General features: G+C 44.9%; 1 protein-coding gene across 13 annotated transcripts in view; it reads right to left on the reverse strand.

Moving 5' to 3' along the window:
• The window catches only part of SH3KBP1 (SH3 domain containing kinase binding protein 1), a 339,617-nt gene that overhangs the window by 14,178 nt on the left and 312,330 nt on the right, over positions 1 to 13,109 (reverse strand). For all 13 annotated transcript variants that reach the window (XM_038586998.1, XM_038586995.1, XM_038586997.1 and 10 more), the window contains one exon: positions 447 to 556. In XM_038586998.1, coding sequence (XP_038442926.1) covers positions 447 to 556 — 110 coding nt within the window. The remainder of the gene's footprint in view (positions 1 to 446; positions 557 to 13,109) is intronic.

A 13,109-nucleotide genomic window follows, 5' to 3' on the forward strand; every position in this document is an offset into this window, starting at 1 on the left:
GTGTGGGGTTCCATGGAGGGGTGCCAATAATGGCGCTTTGGGAGAAAAAAGCTTGGCCACTGTCATGCACCTGTATAAGTGGTGGATCATTCTTTAGCAAAGTTTTGCTTATAGACCAAACGAGCCTCGCTCTCCTCTCCCACCATAAAACATGACATTTTTTTTCTTACCAATTTCATTCAGGGTCAAATAAGGATCAGTCTGGAAGGAGAGAGAAGGAAAGTGGGACTAGGTAGTGCCCACTTCACTGGCAGATATGCAAAGAACAAGGGAAAGAAATACTGCTTGATTCCAGAAGACTCTCCAATCACTTTTGGTCAGCAGTGTATCTCATTGGCCTCCCTCTTCTGGCTTGTCCTCATATCAGCCAGTCGCAGGGGAGTCCTTGGCTGGAGTCTCCAGCCTGCCCTGCTTTTCAGCAGCAGCAGAAGCGAGTAGACACTTACGGATGTGAGGGACTGGGACGGGGGCCGTCTCCCCGTGGCTTTGGGTCTGCTTGTGGTTGGGTGGCTGAGTTTCTCAGTAGATGATACCACGGAGTCAAAACCTTCTAGGTCTAAAACAAAAGTAAAACAGAGATTTAAGAGCAATAATGGGCATGAGGAAAGATTCTTACAACAGGCCACAAGCACCTCGTTTCCTTAATACTCATCCTTCACGTCTGGATTTATGAAGGTGATTTCCATCCTCTGGTCATCCAATAAACACGGTAAGTCTTTAAAAGCTACAGAAAAAGGGGTAAAGGAGGAATCCTCTTTCTTCCACAAATGCAAGTTCATTTTGCTAGATAAACATTCTTGTGGTCTCAACACAAAAAGCAGTTATCACAAGGTATGATAGTCATGGGACGTGAATGCTGAACATTGATTTTCAAAAGAGATGAAAGGGCAGGCTCCTCCTCTGGTTGTGCAGCCACAGCCTGGCCATCACCCTAGTTAGACTATAAACTCCCTGGAGGTGGAGAGCAAGCTTCTACATCTCCAGATAACTCCCAGAACCCAGCACCATTCTGCTTCGAGATGTATCACTCAATGGAGACATGATCTTTGGTCATCCATCTGCTCACTCATTCACTCCATTATGATTGAGCAGCTACTCTGTGTTACACATGGGGCCAGATACCCAGGCTACCTTCTGCCCTCAGGGAGCCTCAGATGAACATAGAATCATCCAGCCAGATCATAACAGTACCTCACATGTGTCCAGGAGGAAGGCCTCCACCTTTACTTTTCCACCCTCTTCAACAAATGGTTAGGTCAAGGGGTCACCTCATTCTATCTAGTTCTGAGGGTTTACAAATCAGTGTAGATGTGTGTATGTGATGCACAAAGGAATGGCTGGCAGAGAGAGGCTGACACAGAGACCCATTATCGCTTGTGACTGTGGGAATGCCAACTCTTGCTGACGAGTAGGTCGTATTTCATATGCCATGCCAGGCACTGCCTTCCCAAACCATTTCCCATTCTCCTTTTAATGGAGCCCCAGTTTTGTTTCAGGAACCATGTTTAGTCTGAGCCAATGACACCAATCCTGCTCCTCTTTGCCTGTGATTCATCTACAGGTGGCTACATAGCCCAATTTGAATTACTGAAGGGAAAAGGGGAAGTCTACAGTCTCTGTTGAAAGGAAGTGAGGAGAAGGCCATTTATATGCAGCCCTTTCGTCTTTCCTGCTTGGGATGCTGTTGTGCATGGACAGGTTGCCTGGAACTGTGGCAGCCATTTTTTAAAAAGATTTATTTATTTATTTTAGAGAGAGAGAGAGAGAGCATAAGTAGGGGTGGGTGGCAGGGAGAAGGCACAGAGGCAGAGGGAGAGAGAGAATCCACAAACCGACTCCCCATTTAGTACGGAGCCTGATGCAGGGCTCACCACTCTGAAATCATGACCTGAGCTGAAACCAAGAGTTGGCCACTTGACTGACTGAGCCACCCAGGCACACCCTGTGGTAGTCATCTTATGGCCATGAAGGCAGACAAGGGCAATGCTCTTGGAGATTTTGAGGATGGCAGAGAAGAATAGAAAGACTTTGGATGACTGACAACCCCAATGAGCCACCCACTGACCCTGGAATCATCTAGTGCTCGGATTTCTTGCTATGTAAAATTAATAACCTTCTGTTATTGTAGCCAATTTTAATCAGATATCCTTTATTCACAGCTGAAAGCACCATAACTGCTATAAGTGCAAATATGGGGGCTCAGGACAGAAAAGATTAAAACTAGGTGTGTTTTTTTCCCTCCTTATTTTAGGGAGAGCTCTTTTCTTGGTGGTTATAGTAAGTGGTCTGGCTGTGTGATGGTCAGCTTTATTCTATTAATGAATAGGCAGGTGTTGTCTGCAGGCTACTTCCTTTAGTGGAAGACAAAACCAAGCACAAACCATTACATCATACCCAAGATTATATGACTTTATTCTAGCACCTGGTAAATGAATAATTATTCAATGAACTCATCTTATCAGGGCAAGGGAAGTATAACCAAAGGTTAACTATCTGCAGAGACAACAAAGAAAAGTATCAGTGGTGCTCTGAGGCCACAGGGGAGCCAATCAGTACCTAAGACCAATGCGAGGCTCCCGAAAAGCCCCACCTTGCCAGTCGGCTCAGCACACCTTGTGCCCAGGCCAAGACCCCCATAGTTATGTGGGCCTCTTGAGAGCCAGCTCACTGGCCTGACCCTCTCAGGGGCCTTCCCTTTAAGAGAATCTTATTTTCCTCAAAGGTTCCTCTTGTGGCCACACCCTGGGACTTACCTCTACTAACTCCATGCTGTTTGAAATCAAAATTCCCCATTATACACTTCATTTGATGCCCTAGGTCATCATCTTATATTAATGTCTCCCCAATTAGTTTTTGAATCACTTTTTCTCTGATTACAAAAGGAGTACATGCTTAAAGTACAATTGTTTTAGGAAAAACATAAAATTATAACAAAGGACAGTCAAGTATAACCTTACCACACTGAGATGGCCACTATTAGTGTTTCAGTATATATATATAACCCTTCAGGTTCTTTTTCTAAAAGTAGATAGTCCAGTTCACACTATATGGAGAACTGAATTCAGCTTATTTCACCTAACATCATATGCCATGACTCCAAGAGTTCTCTGTAAATATTTTGATGGTTGCATAATCTTCTGTTGCGCTGCAATTCATGATTTATTGAATCAACCCCCTATTGTTGGATAATTAGTTCCCCAATCATTCCTCCTCTTTTTGTTAATAGAAAGGTGTTACACAGATATTCTTGTGTGCACGCTACATACGAGTTTAGCAAGTTCTCCATGTGGCTCCCCAACAGGGAGAAGGGAAGAAGGCCCAGGACAGGGAGGTCTCCTGGAGGGTGGGGGCTGGGTATAGGGCACAGGAGGCACACGGGGCCAGGGGAGCCTGGGGGAGAAGAGAGGAGCAGATGCAGAGGAGGTGATGGAGAAGGCCATTAAACGTTCTAGCAATCGAGCTGCTGCTAAGGGCCTTGGTTGGACACTACCAGGGGCTGAGAGGGCCCGCCTGTACCAGGACTCTGTCCTGGAAACGGAAATAAGCTCTGGAGGCCAAAGATGAGCAGGGTGAAGGAGGGTGAAGCAGTGAACAGTTAAAGGCTAATTCACTCTGGTTCTCCACCGTGGCTGCACAGTGAAATCACCTGGACAATTAAAAAAAAAATGACTCATGCCTGGGTCCCTCTGTGAGGATTGAATTTTTGGGGGTGTAGCCTGGGCAAAGCAGTTTTTCAGTCTTCCCCAGTGACATTAGCAAGCCACCACGTAGAGAAGCACTGCTCTGGCAGAGGCTAGGGGCAGGCAGGGAGCAGGAAGGCTTGGACTGAGCAGTGACGAGAGGGCCCCAGGGCACCACCACCAGGGGAGTGGCAGGGTGTTCCGGGGCTGCTGAGGGGACGGCCTGCCCAGGCCAGCAGTTGGGAGTAGGGCTCAGCAGCAGAGGGCTCCTCCCAGGCCAGGCTGGGCAGTGCTGACCTGGTGTGTGGGGCCACAGAGGCGCCCAAGCAGCTGATCAAAGTGGCGCCCGAAGGCTCGGGGGATCGGTGACCAGTCAGAAAAGGCTGCAGTGGGAGAAGGTGGCCGTGAGGTGACCTAGCTGGCGGAGTGGGGTGGAAGCGGGGTGTGGGGAGCAAGGGGAGTGGATGGCACGGCCTCAGCCCCCCTCGCCCCGCCGCATGGACTCAGCATGGCCACTGGTGTGTAGGGACACACAAGGTCACACCCAGGAAACTTCTGCAGGGCTCCAGGGAGGACTCCATCTATGCTCCCCGCCCAGCTCCCAGGGCCCACTAAAATAACGAAGTCCACCTGGGCGTTGTTGAGGGTGTGACAACATACGAGGTTGTCCATAATAAATTACCCTTTCAGAATGACTCAGAGGCACGGCATGTGTCTTCCAAGCTTAGATCCTGACCCCAGGAGGACAGAAACCCATCTTTGTGCTCTCAAAGTCTAGCACATTCCCGGGAAAAATGTGCTTAATATTCTGTGAATGAAGGAACAGGTGAACAAATGAACTAGCCGACAGATGAATAACCCATCCCAAGAAGAAACTCTGATTCCAGGAGCGCCGCCTCCAGAGGCGCCCGCTACCGGGACATGAGGTGGCCACCCAGGGTGGAAGGCAGCACCCTGTGCCGCGGCTGCAGAGGATGCTTGGCTGGCCCGCTTCATTTTACTGGCTCAGGTCTACACTAAAAACATCCGGACATGTTGAAGGCTGGCCACGCTTCGCCAGCATCTCCTCAACAGATTGACAGATGGCCGACAGGACTGCTTGGTCCCTGTCACTCAAGAAGAGGATGGCCAGAGTCCCTCTTTTGACCTCTGCATGCATACCCAGCTGCGTTGAACTTTCCAGGTGAGGCTTGTAAAAAGCACTTTTTGGACACACGACAGCAAAGCTCAACTTCCAGAAAGAAGAGAGGTCACCTGCTGAAGAGGGAGGCTCAGAGCCCCAACTGCGGCACGCTTCTGCTTTCTAACAGTGGAGGGGGGACTTTGCCACCCGGCAGCAGAAACTGTCGGTGGCACTGAGCGTGCTCTCGTGACTGCAGCCGTGCTAGCTGACATGAAGGCAGACTTTCCATGACTAACTCATTGTGGTGTGAAGAAAATGTCCCGAGTTTCACGATGGTTTTTGAAATGAATCAGGCTGAAACTTGATATAAGCTTTCTCAGCCTGGCTGGGGATTTTTCCTTAGTAAAAAATGGTTTTAATGCTCACAAGCCAATCCAAAACGATTGAACTGGCAAATGTTGGGTATTTTTTTCAAAGTGAGTTTCATAAGGATGAGAGGTTCTTGGCTTTTCTCATACTTGAAAGACGAACCCCTCTGCAGACATACGGGGATAATTTATGTTGGACGCGGAGCCAGCCTGGAAAGGGCGTTTGACTCTTCGTGGCACACACAGTTGCCCATTTTCCATCAACTGCAGTCATAGCCTATTTAGTTCAATTAGAAAATGTAGGCTTATTTTCCACGGATGGGAGGGATGGTACCAGTGACCACAGGTGACCTAAAACACATTCACTGAGAGCACAGAAGAGAAAGAGTTAAAAGTCTGGGACATGCCTTCTGTCACTGAAGGAACTGCTTGCAAGCTCTTAAATGGCTGTTTATTCCTTGGGGCTCACTGCTCTGGACTGGAGAAAGAGCCCTAGCGCAGAAGTTTCCTACAGCTGAAGCGTGGCAATGTTGCCACCTCCCAGTATCTCTGGAAGCCATCCCTTCTCCTCCACGTCACCATCAAGGATCATTACAGCTGGCAGTGCTCCTTGCAGACTACAGGCCTAGAAGGGCTATAATGGATTTCTCACTCCCAACTTGGTACCACCCCATGGGCAGCCCCTAGAGACATGTGTGAGGTGAAGATCAGAGGATGTCCTCCTTCTCTGCTTAAAATTCTTCCCAAGTTCCCAGGAAATCCTGGTGACTGAGCACGGCCAGGGCCCTCACGGTATGGCTGGTGCCCACTACTGTCCTGTCCCTTGTGTGACTTCCTTTCCTCCCCTGCCCTCCCCTTCCCTCCTCTTCCCTGGGGCTATCAAGGCTTTGCTTAGCAACCAAGACGTCTTCCAAGGAGCCAGACTGTACCCTTAAGCCTGGTTTGGGGGCTCCCCTACTCACCCACACCCCAATCTCAGCATTCAGCTCCCTGCCTGACATTCCTCATTGACTCATCTGTCTCCTCAGCAGCTAGGAAAGAAGCTATGGCTTTCATCTGTGTTTCTCGCAGGCCTAACATTCCTGGCTTGCGGTGGGTGTCTAATAAATGATTATTGAATACATGAGCAAAAAACCTTTCTGGGCTTCAGTTTTTCCACCAGGGGGAGAAAATGGGAGAATTATCTGTGCTATCAGCTTTGCAGGGTTATTCTTCTGTAAATGAGAAATTATATGAAAACTCTTTCAAATCATCAGGTATAATTTTGTTTTCATATACCATTGATGGAGCTGTGGGATTTGAGAACAGAGATCTAAGGGCAAGGCTACATTACAAGAACAAAACAAACTTCCTTCTTTCCTTGCTTCCTTCCTTTCTACCTTCCTTCCCTCCCTCTTTCCCTCCTTCCTTCCTTCTCTCTCTTTCTCACTTTTTCTTTCAGATTAAAGATGAGAAAAGCCTAACCCCACAGGGCTGTAGGTCCCTTCTCCACAGTGAAGAAGCATCTCAGGGCAGTCTAGACAGGAAGTCTCATTCTGCACAGAAACCATGTGACTAGTGTGGCAAATCTGTGCAGACGACAAAGATGGGCCCTTTAGTAGGGGTCAAATGAACACCTGTGTTAGCTGAGGTACCAACTGAAAAATTCTTACTTGAGCAAAGATTAGATTCTATGGGAAAATAAGCCCTCCAAAATGTGGAAGGACATAGCAGATTAACTGCTGTGTTTTCATTTGTAATCCAGGTGCCAATCATGCACAACACAAGCACCGAGAGTAAACAGGTCTGAGCTACTGTTGGGCCAGCTTGCTAGTCCATACTCCACACATGCATTTAACCTGCATAAACCCCATGCTGAGCAGGCTACTCGTTTTCATAAAGGGAGAGAGACAGAGGGTCAAAGGTTAGCAAACTCGGTCAAGGTCACGGCAGAAAGTGACAGAGCCCATGTTCGGATTCATGTCTGTGGCATTCCTTCCACTATAGAGCATGGAACAGACAGCAGGAACATTTCACCTTACCTCTCATTTAACTGATTCTGAGAACTGTTTCCACATCAAGAACAGGAAAAGATACTAGGAATATAATGTTGTGTATGTAAAGAAACCCCTCTATGCTCTGATAATAAGCTGCTTTTGTTCTATTCTACTCCAAAGTGTTTTGGGGGGTGCCTGTGTGGCTCAGTCAGTTATACACCTGACTCTTGATCTAGGCTCAGCTCTTGATCTCAGGGTCATGAGTTCAGGTCCCAGGTTAGGCTCATACCCAGTGTGGAGCCTACCTAAAAAAATATTTATTCCACTGTGTTTTTAAATGGATAGAGAAAGGGACTAGGTTTCTTTAAGGAAATTGTTGGCAATAAATGTAAGATATTAGGCAAATTAAGCCAGGCCCTTCAGCTTTTCAGTACAAAGTAACTTACATAGAAACTTGAAGCTGAAGAGTAAGAGAGGGAGATACAGAATTTATTTGCTCATTCAGTTAATCAAATGTTTATTAAGGATCTACTGTGTGCCAGGCATGGCTATAGTTAGGAGAATGAAAGTACAGTCACTCTCTGATAGCACTATCCACTCAAACTTTCTGTGATGATGATAACTTGCTATATCTGTACCGTCCAGTATGGTAGCCACTGGTCCCATGTGGCTACTGAGCACATGGAATATGGCTAAGTGTGATTATTTAAATAAATGTAAATAGGCACATGTGACTAGTGGCAACGAAGATCTCTACCATGACTCTATATCATGGTATTGGCATTTCTTCTGATTTATGCTCATCCATTCATTCTGTACATATTTACTGAGTGAGCCCTACACCCCAGACTTTGGGCTAGGCATTGGGGGGATATGGGATGAACAAAATAGCCACAGTCCCTGCCTCACAGAGCTTAGAGCCCCCAAGAGAAATAGACTTTTATATATTTAATTACAAATTCTGCTAGCTACTATGAAAGAAAGGTAAAAGATGAAGTTAGCAATGATAGCATGGGCACCTAATTTAGATCTGGAGAAGAGGTAAGGGAAGGGGGCATGCCTTCCAGAAGTATGGCACCGAAGAGAGGTAGAGTGCTTCACAGGAACTGATAACAGGCAACAAACAGTGGGGGAAAAGTCAGTCACTTTCCAGATCTGCATTCCTTTAAAAGCTGCTTACTACAGGTCCGACTTCATTATGCAAAACAATTTAGGAAATAATGTACTTATTGGAAATAGTGGTTATGCTATTATTGCAGAAATGTAAATTAGCACAGCCTTTTCATAATGCCATTTGGCAACACCTATCACAAAACGTCAGTGTATACACTTTCAGATAGTCCACTTCTAGAAACCGATCCACAGGATCGTTTATGTAAGTGTAGAGTGATATATTTATGAGGCCAGTGGTCTTCAAACTGTTTTACCAGTGTGCCTAAAATAATTTTGAAAACCCATGTGCCCCTTACACATCTTAAGTTGACATCTAAAATTTGACATGTTTTGGTCACAAAAGATGTAATTTCTGCTATATTTTAAAATATAACTATTATATTGCTCTCTTAAATATATTCAAAATATACTTGAATGCCACAGTAGTTTAACAACCATTGTCATCCATCTTTTTTTTTAAAGATTTTATTTATTTACTCATGACAGAGAGAGAGGCAGAGACACAGGCAGAGGGAGAAGCAGGCTCCATGCAGGGAGCCCGACATGGGACTCGATCTCTGGTCTCCAGGATCACACCCCAGGATGAAGGCACCACTAAACCACTGAGCCACCGGGGCTGCCCCACTGTCATCTGTCTTAAAAAATCATGAATAAGCTGGAGTGCTTGTGTGGCACAGTCAGGCATCCGACTCTTGGTTTCAGCTCCGGTCGTGATCTCAGGGTCATGATCTCAGGGTTGTGAGATCAAGTCTCATGACGGGCTCTGTGCTCAGGGTGGAGTCTGCTTGAGATCCTCTCTCCCTCTCCTGTGCCCCTCCCCCCCTGCATCTCTCACTCTCTCTCAAATAAAATAAACAAGTCTTTTAAAAAAAATCACAAATATGGGACACCTGGGTGGCTCAGTGGTTGAGCACTTGTCTTCGGCTCAGGGCATGATCCTGGAGTCCCAGGACTGAGTCCCGCATCAGCTCCCCAAAGAGCTTGCTTCTCCCTCTGCCTGTATCTGCCTCTCTCTCTCTCTGTCTCTCATGAATAAATAAAATCTTAAAAAAAACTTTTTAAATCACAAATAAGCTTTTCTTTAGCAGTTGGAAATTCTACCCCTTTCTCTCTCTGAATTCATATTTCTGTCATATTGCTGGATTTTACTCTAATGTAATTTATCTTTCTGCTTTTGTTAATTTTGTCTTTCATTCATTATCTTTTTCTATAAAACATAAAAACATACATAAAAACATGTATATAAATAGAAATTTATGATTTCTTAATTTCCTGTGATCATAAGGTTCTAAGTGTAAAAATGAATTTTCTTCTGGAAGGAGTTACCTGACAATTATTAGTAGTACATAAATGATAGAAGCATATGTATACACACAACCATACATTCTGATAACCTGTCAGCATAAAAGAGGAGAATCTTATTGGGCTTTCCCTCCAAATAACTTTATGCACACGTGTGTGATTATTAACATGAGAATGCCATGGCTTGGTATTGATTCTATTCCTATTTTTCTTTCTATTGATGTGTCAAGAAACTTTGTTCACATAAATAGAAGTATATGAGAATGGAAAGAATTTTGTTATCAAAATGTTATTCAATTCATTGAACCCTTTCCAAATTATACGGCAAAAATCAGACTGTGGTCTAGCATCACCAAGAACTATTTTGAACAATCTATCAATGAACAACTCAGTGGGTCTCCTTCAATTTTGTAAGAAGCAAAGACTTACAAACCAACCAACTTGTAAATGGATTTTTTTTGTCCAGTCAATAAAATCACTCAATTTCTCAAGTACCATGCCAATCCTGAAAGTGTCTCTCAGTTTGCACCAGAGGTTTGCATACCTGTGGAGTGGGCAAGAGATTGGCTATGCTGTGTAAGCGGAGAGCAGGTCACTGGCAAAGGGGAAGGGAAAGGGAGAAGCAGCCTGCCAGTGGGTCTCTCCCAGGAGAGGAGTTTGAAGAAAGAGCATATAAGAAATGAAGCACTATCCATGGCCTGGGAGTATCTATGGCCCCCCAGGGTATGGGTAGCCCTGTCTACAGATCATTGTCCTAGGCTGCTCTTCGCAGCATTGCTCCGAGTGAACTGGTTATGCTAGAATCATGCCATGGAATATTATCTTGACATTAAAAGTAGAAGTTTGACCTATGTGACTTACATGTAAAGATGTCAAACATACATTATTTATTTCAAAAAACATCTGTGAACTGTACATACAACATGATTACATTTAAAGAAATTCATCCACCTACCCAATCACGGAAAGACTTCTGAAAGTGTGTACAACAAATTAACAGTGATTATCTCAAAGAGAGGCTGGGACTCTGAAGGGACTTTCTAACTTCCCCATGTTCTTCCTTTTTTTTTTTTTTTTTAAAGTACCTACTCCCTTTGTAACTAGGGGGTGGGGAGAACTTCAGTTAGCTGATTAATGTTATATGTTCAGAACTTTCTTACTTTCCGGGAACAGTAGTCATGGTAAGAATGGAGGTTGATGCCTGGTTCTTTGCCTCTGTGTGACTATGGCTACACCAGCTACCACTTAGAAATCACCTGTTTTGTGTGTGCCACTTCAAATTATCAGGTCTAAATTTTACAACAATCTTCTTAGGCAGATGGCCATTACTAACCCTGTCATACACAAGAGGAAAGTGGAGCTCAGAGTCACTCAACCTGGAACTTGTAGAGCTATAATTCACATCCAAGTGTGCCTACCTGAGAACCCGCGGTTCTTCTAACGTACCCCACTTTCCTCGGTGATTCTGTGGGACTATCTTGTCTCTGTATTAAGGGTTTGCTCTAAGAACTCAAATTTATTTAGGATTGCAAACATCCTACCCATTTATGTTTTTCAAAATTTTTGATACATTTTTTAAAAATGTGAATGAATAATTTTTAAAAATGTATAAAAAGTGACACCATGACTATTATGCCCACCATTGCTGATTACTTAAACTTCCATCTGGCCAGCAAATCTTTTACAAGCAAAAACCCTAGATGAAGACTTAGAAAGGGCCAAATTAGCAACTCTAGGTTAAAGAAAAAAACAGAACTGAAGGAATTTCAATAAAGAGACAAACAAAAGAATAAGCTGTTTAATTTTAAAGAGGAATTAGAGGTTACCAAAAGAGCAGTTTTCTCAATGTCCAGAAATCTCAACTAAAAGAAACAGAGGCAGACAAGCCTGTGGGGCCAAACTGGACCTCTATGAGCATTTCCTCCAAGCCCCAGGTTTAAAGTTGAAAAACCAAGATCCACATCCAAAACTAATGTAATATTGTGTGTCAACTCTACTCAATAAAGTAAAAAAATAAAAATCCAGGACCCAAAGAGGTGCACGGCATGTTGGATGGCCTGCTAGAGCGGGGTGTACATCCAGAGGGTGCATCTCCTTTCAGGGAGCAGAGGAACAGGGCATTTCATCTCACTCAATAGCACTCTACTTAGAGAAAAGAGGAGCAGTTGCACACTCATAAAAGAAAATCTTAGAGAAAAAAAAAAAAGAAAATCTTGCATGTGAAACAACATCCTAATGCCTGGAATCACACAGAACCCAAAATTAAATCTTTAAAAATAATAATAATAATTTATTCATTCATGAGAGAGAGAGAGAGAGAGAGAGAGAGAGAGAGAGAGGCAGAAACACAGGCAGAGGGAAAAGCAGGCTCCCCACAAGGAGCCTGATGCGGGACTTGATCCCGGACCCTGGGATCACACCCTCAACTGCTGAGCCACCCAGGCATCCTCAGAACCCAAAATTAAATGCCAAGTAAAAATCTCAAGGAGGAAAGACCTACTGCCTGAAGCCCGGTTCTCTTGGTACCACACTGGAAGGGACAGGTACCTCTAGAACTGGAGGACCCCATTCTCCAGCCATGGGGGAAGGAAGAGGACAGAGGTATGAAGTATTTAAAGTGCCCTATAGGGGCGCCTGGGTGGCTCAGTCAGTCGAATGGCTGACACTTGGTTTTATTTATTTATTTTTTAAAATATTTTATTTATTTGACAGAGAGAGAGAGAGCAAGCACAAGCAGGGGGAGTGGCAGGGAGAGGGAGAAGCAGGCTCCCTCTGAGCTGGGAACCTGATGGGGGGCTCGATCCCACACCCCTGGGATCATGACCTGAGCCAAAGGCAGATGCTTAATCGACTGAGCCACCCAGGTGCCCCCTGACTCTTGGTTTCAGCTCAGATCGTGGTCTGGGGTCATGAGATAGAGCCCTGTGTCTCAGGCTCCCTGCTCAGCGGGGCATCTGCTTCTCTCCTTCTCCCTCTGCCTCTGCCCCTCTTGTTCATGCGCTTACTCTCTCTCTCAAATAAATAAAAAAAAATCTTTAAAAAAAAGTAAAGTGCCTTTTAAAATCTGACATTTCATGAGCGATTTGAAAAAAAAATTGATCTGCTAATTGTACATTTCTGGGCAGCAGTGAGTTTTCACCCATGCTTCAACACCTGCCTCTCTCTGGGGCCTTTTGTTTGCCCCTGACACCTCTCCTCTCCCCAGACCCTCACCCCTGCACACATGTGCTAGACCTGTGATTTTCAGAAGCCATCCCCAGAACTGGGTATGAATCCATGACAAAGCTACCACCTGTCTATAAAGTGCCAAGGAAAAGAAGGCCAACGCTGTGAGTCTTCCAGTAAGCTAAATTTGTCCAATCTTTAAACTCAGAGATTATTTCCACCAGGTGATGGCATTTGCTTTTTAAAATGTCCTTAATTAGTAAAATAAAAGTCAGCAGTCCTTCGAATGAAAAGCCTTTTCTGTGTCTTTGAATTCCAAAGA

The sequence above is a fragment of the Canis lupus genome, chromosome X (genome assembly GCF_011100685.1).
Source record: "Canis lupus familiaris isolate Mischka breed German Shepherd chromosome X, alternate assembly UU_Cfam_GSD_1.0, whole genome shotgun sequence".
Lineage (NCBI taxonomy): Eukaryota > Metazoa > Chordata > Mammalia > Carnivora > Canidae > Canis > Canis lupus.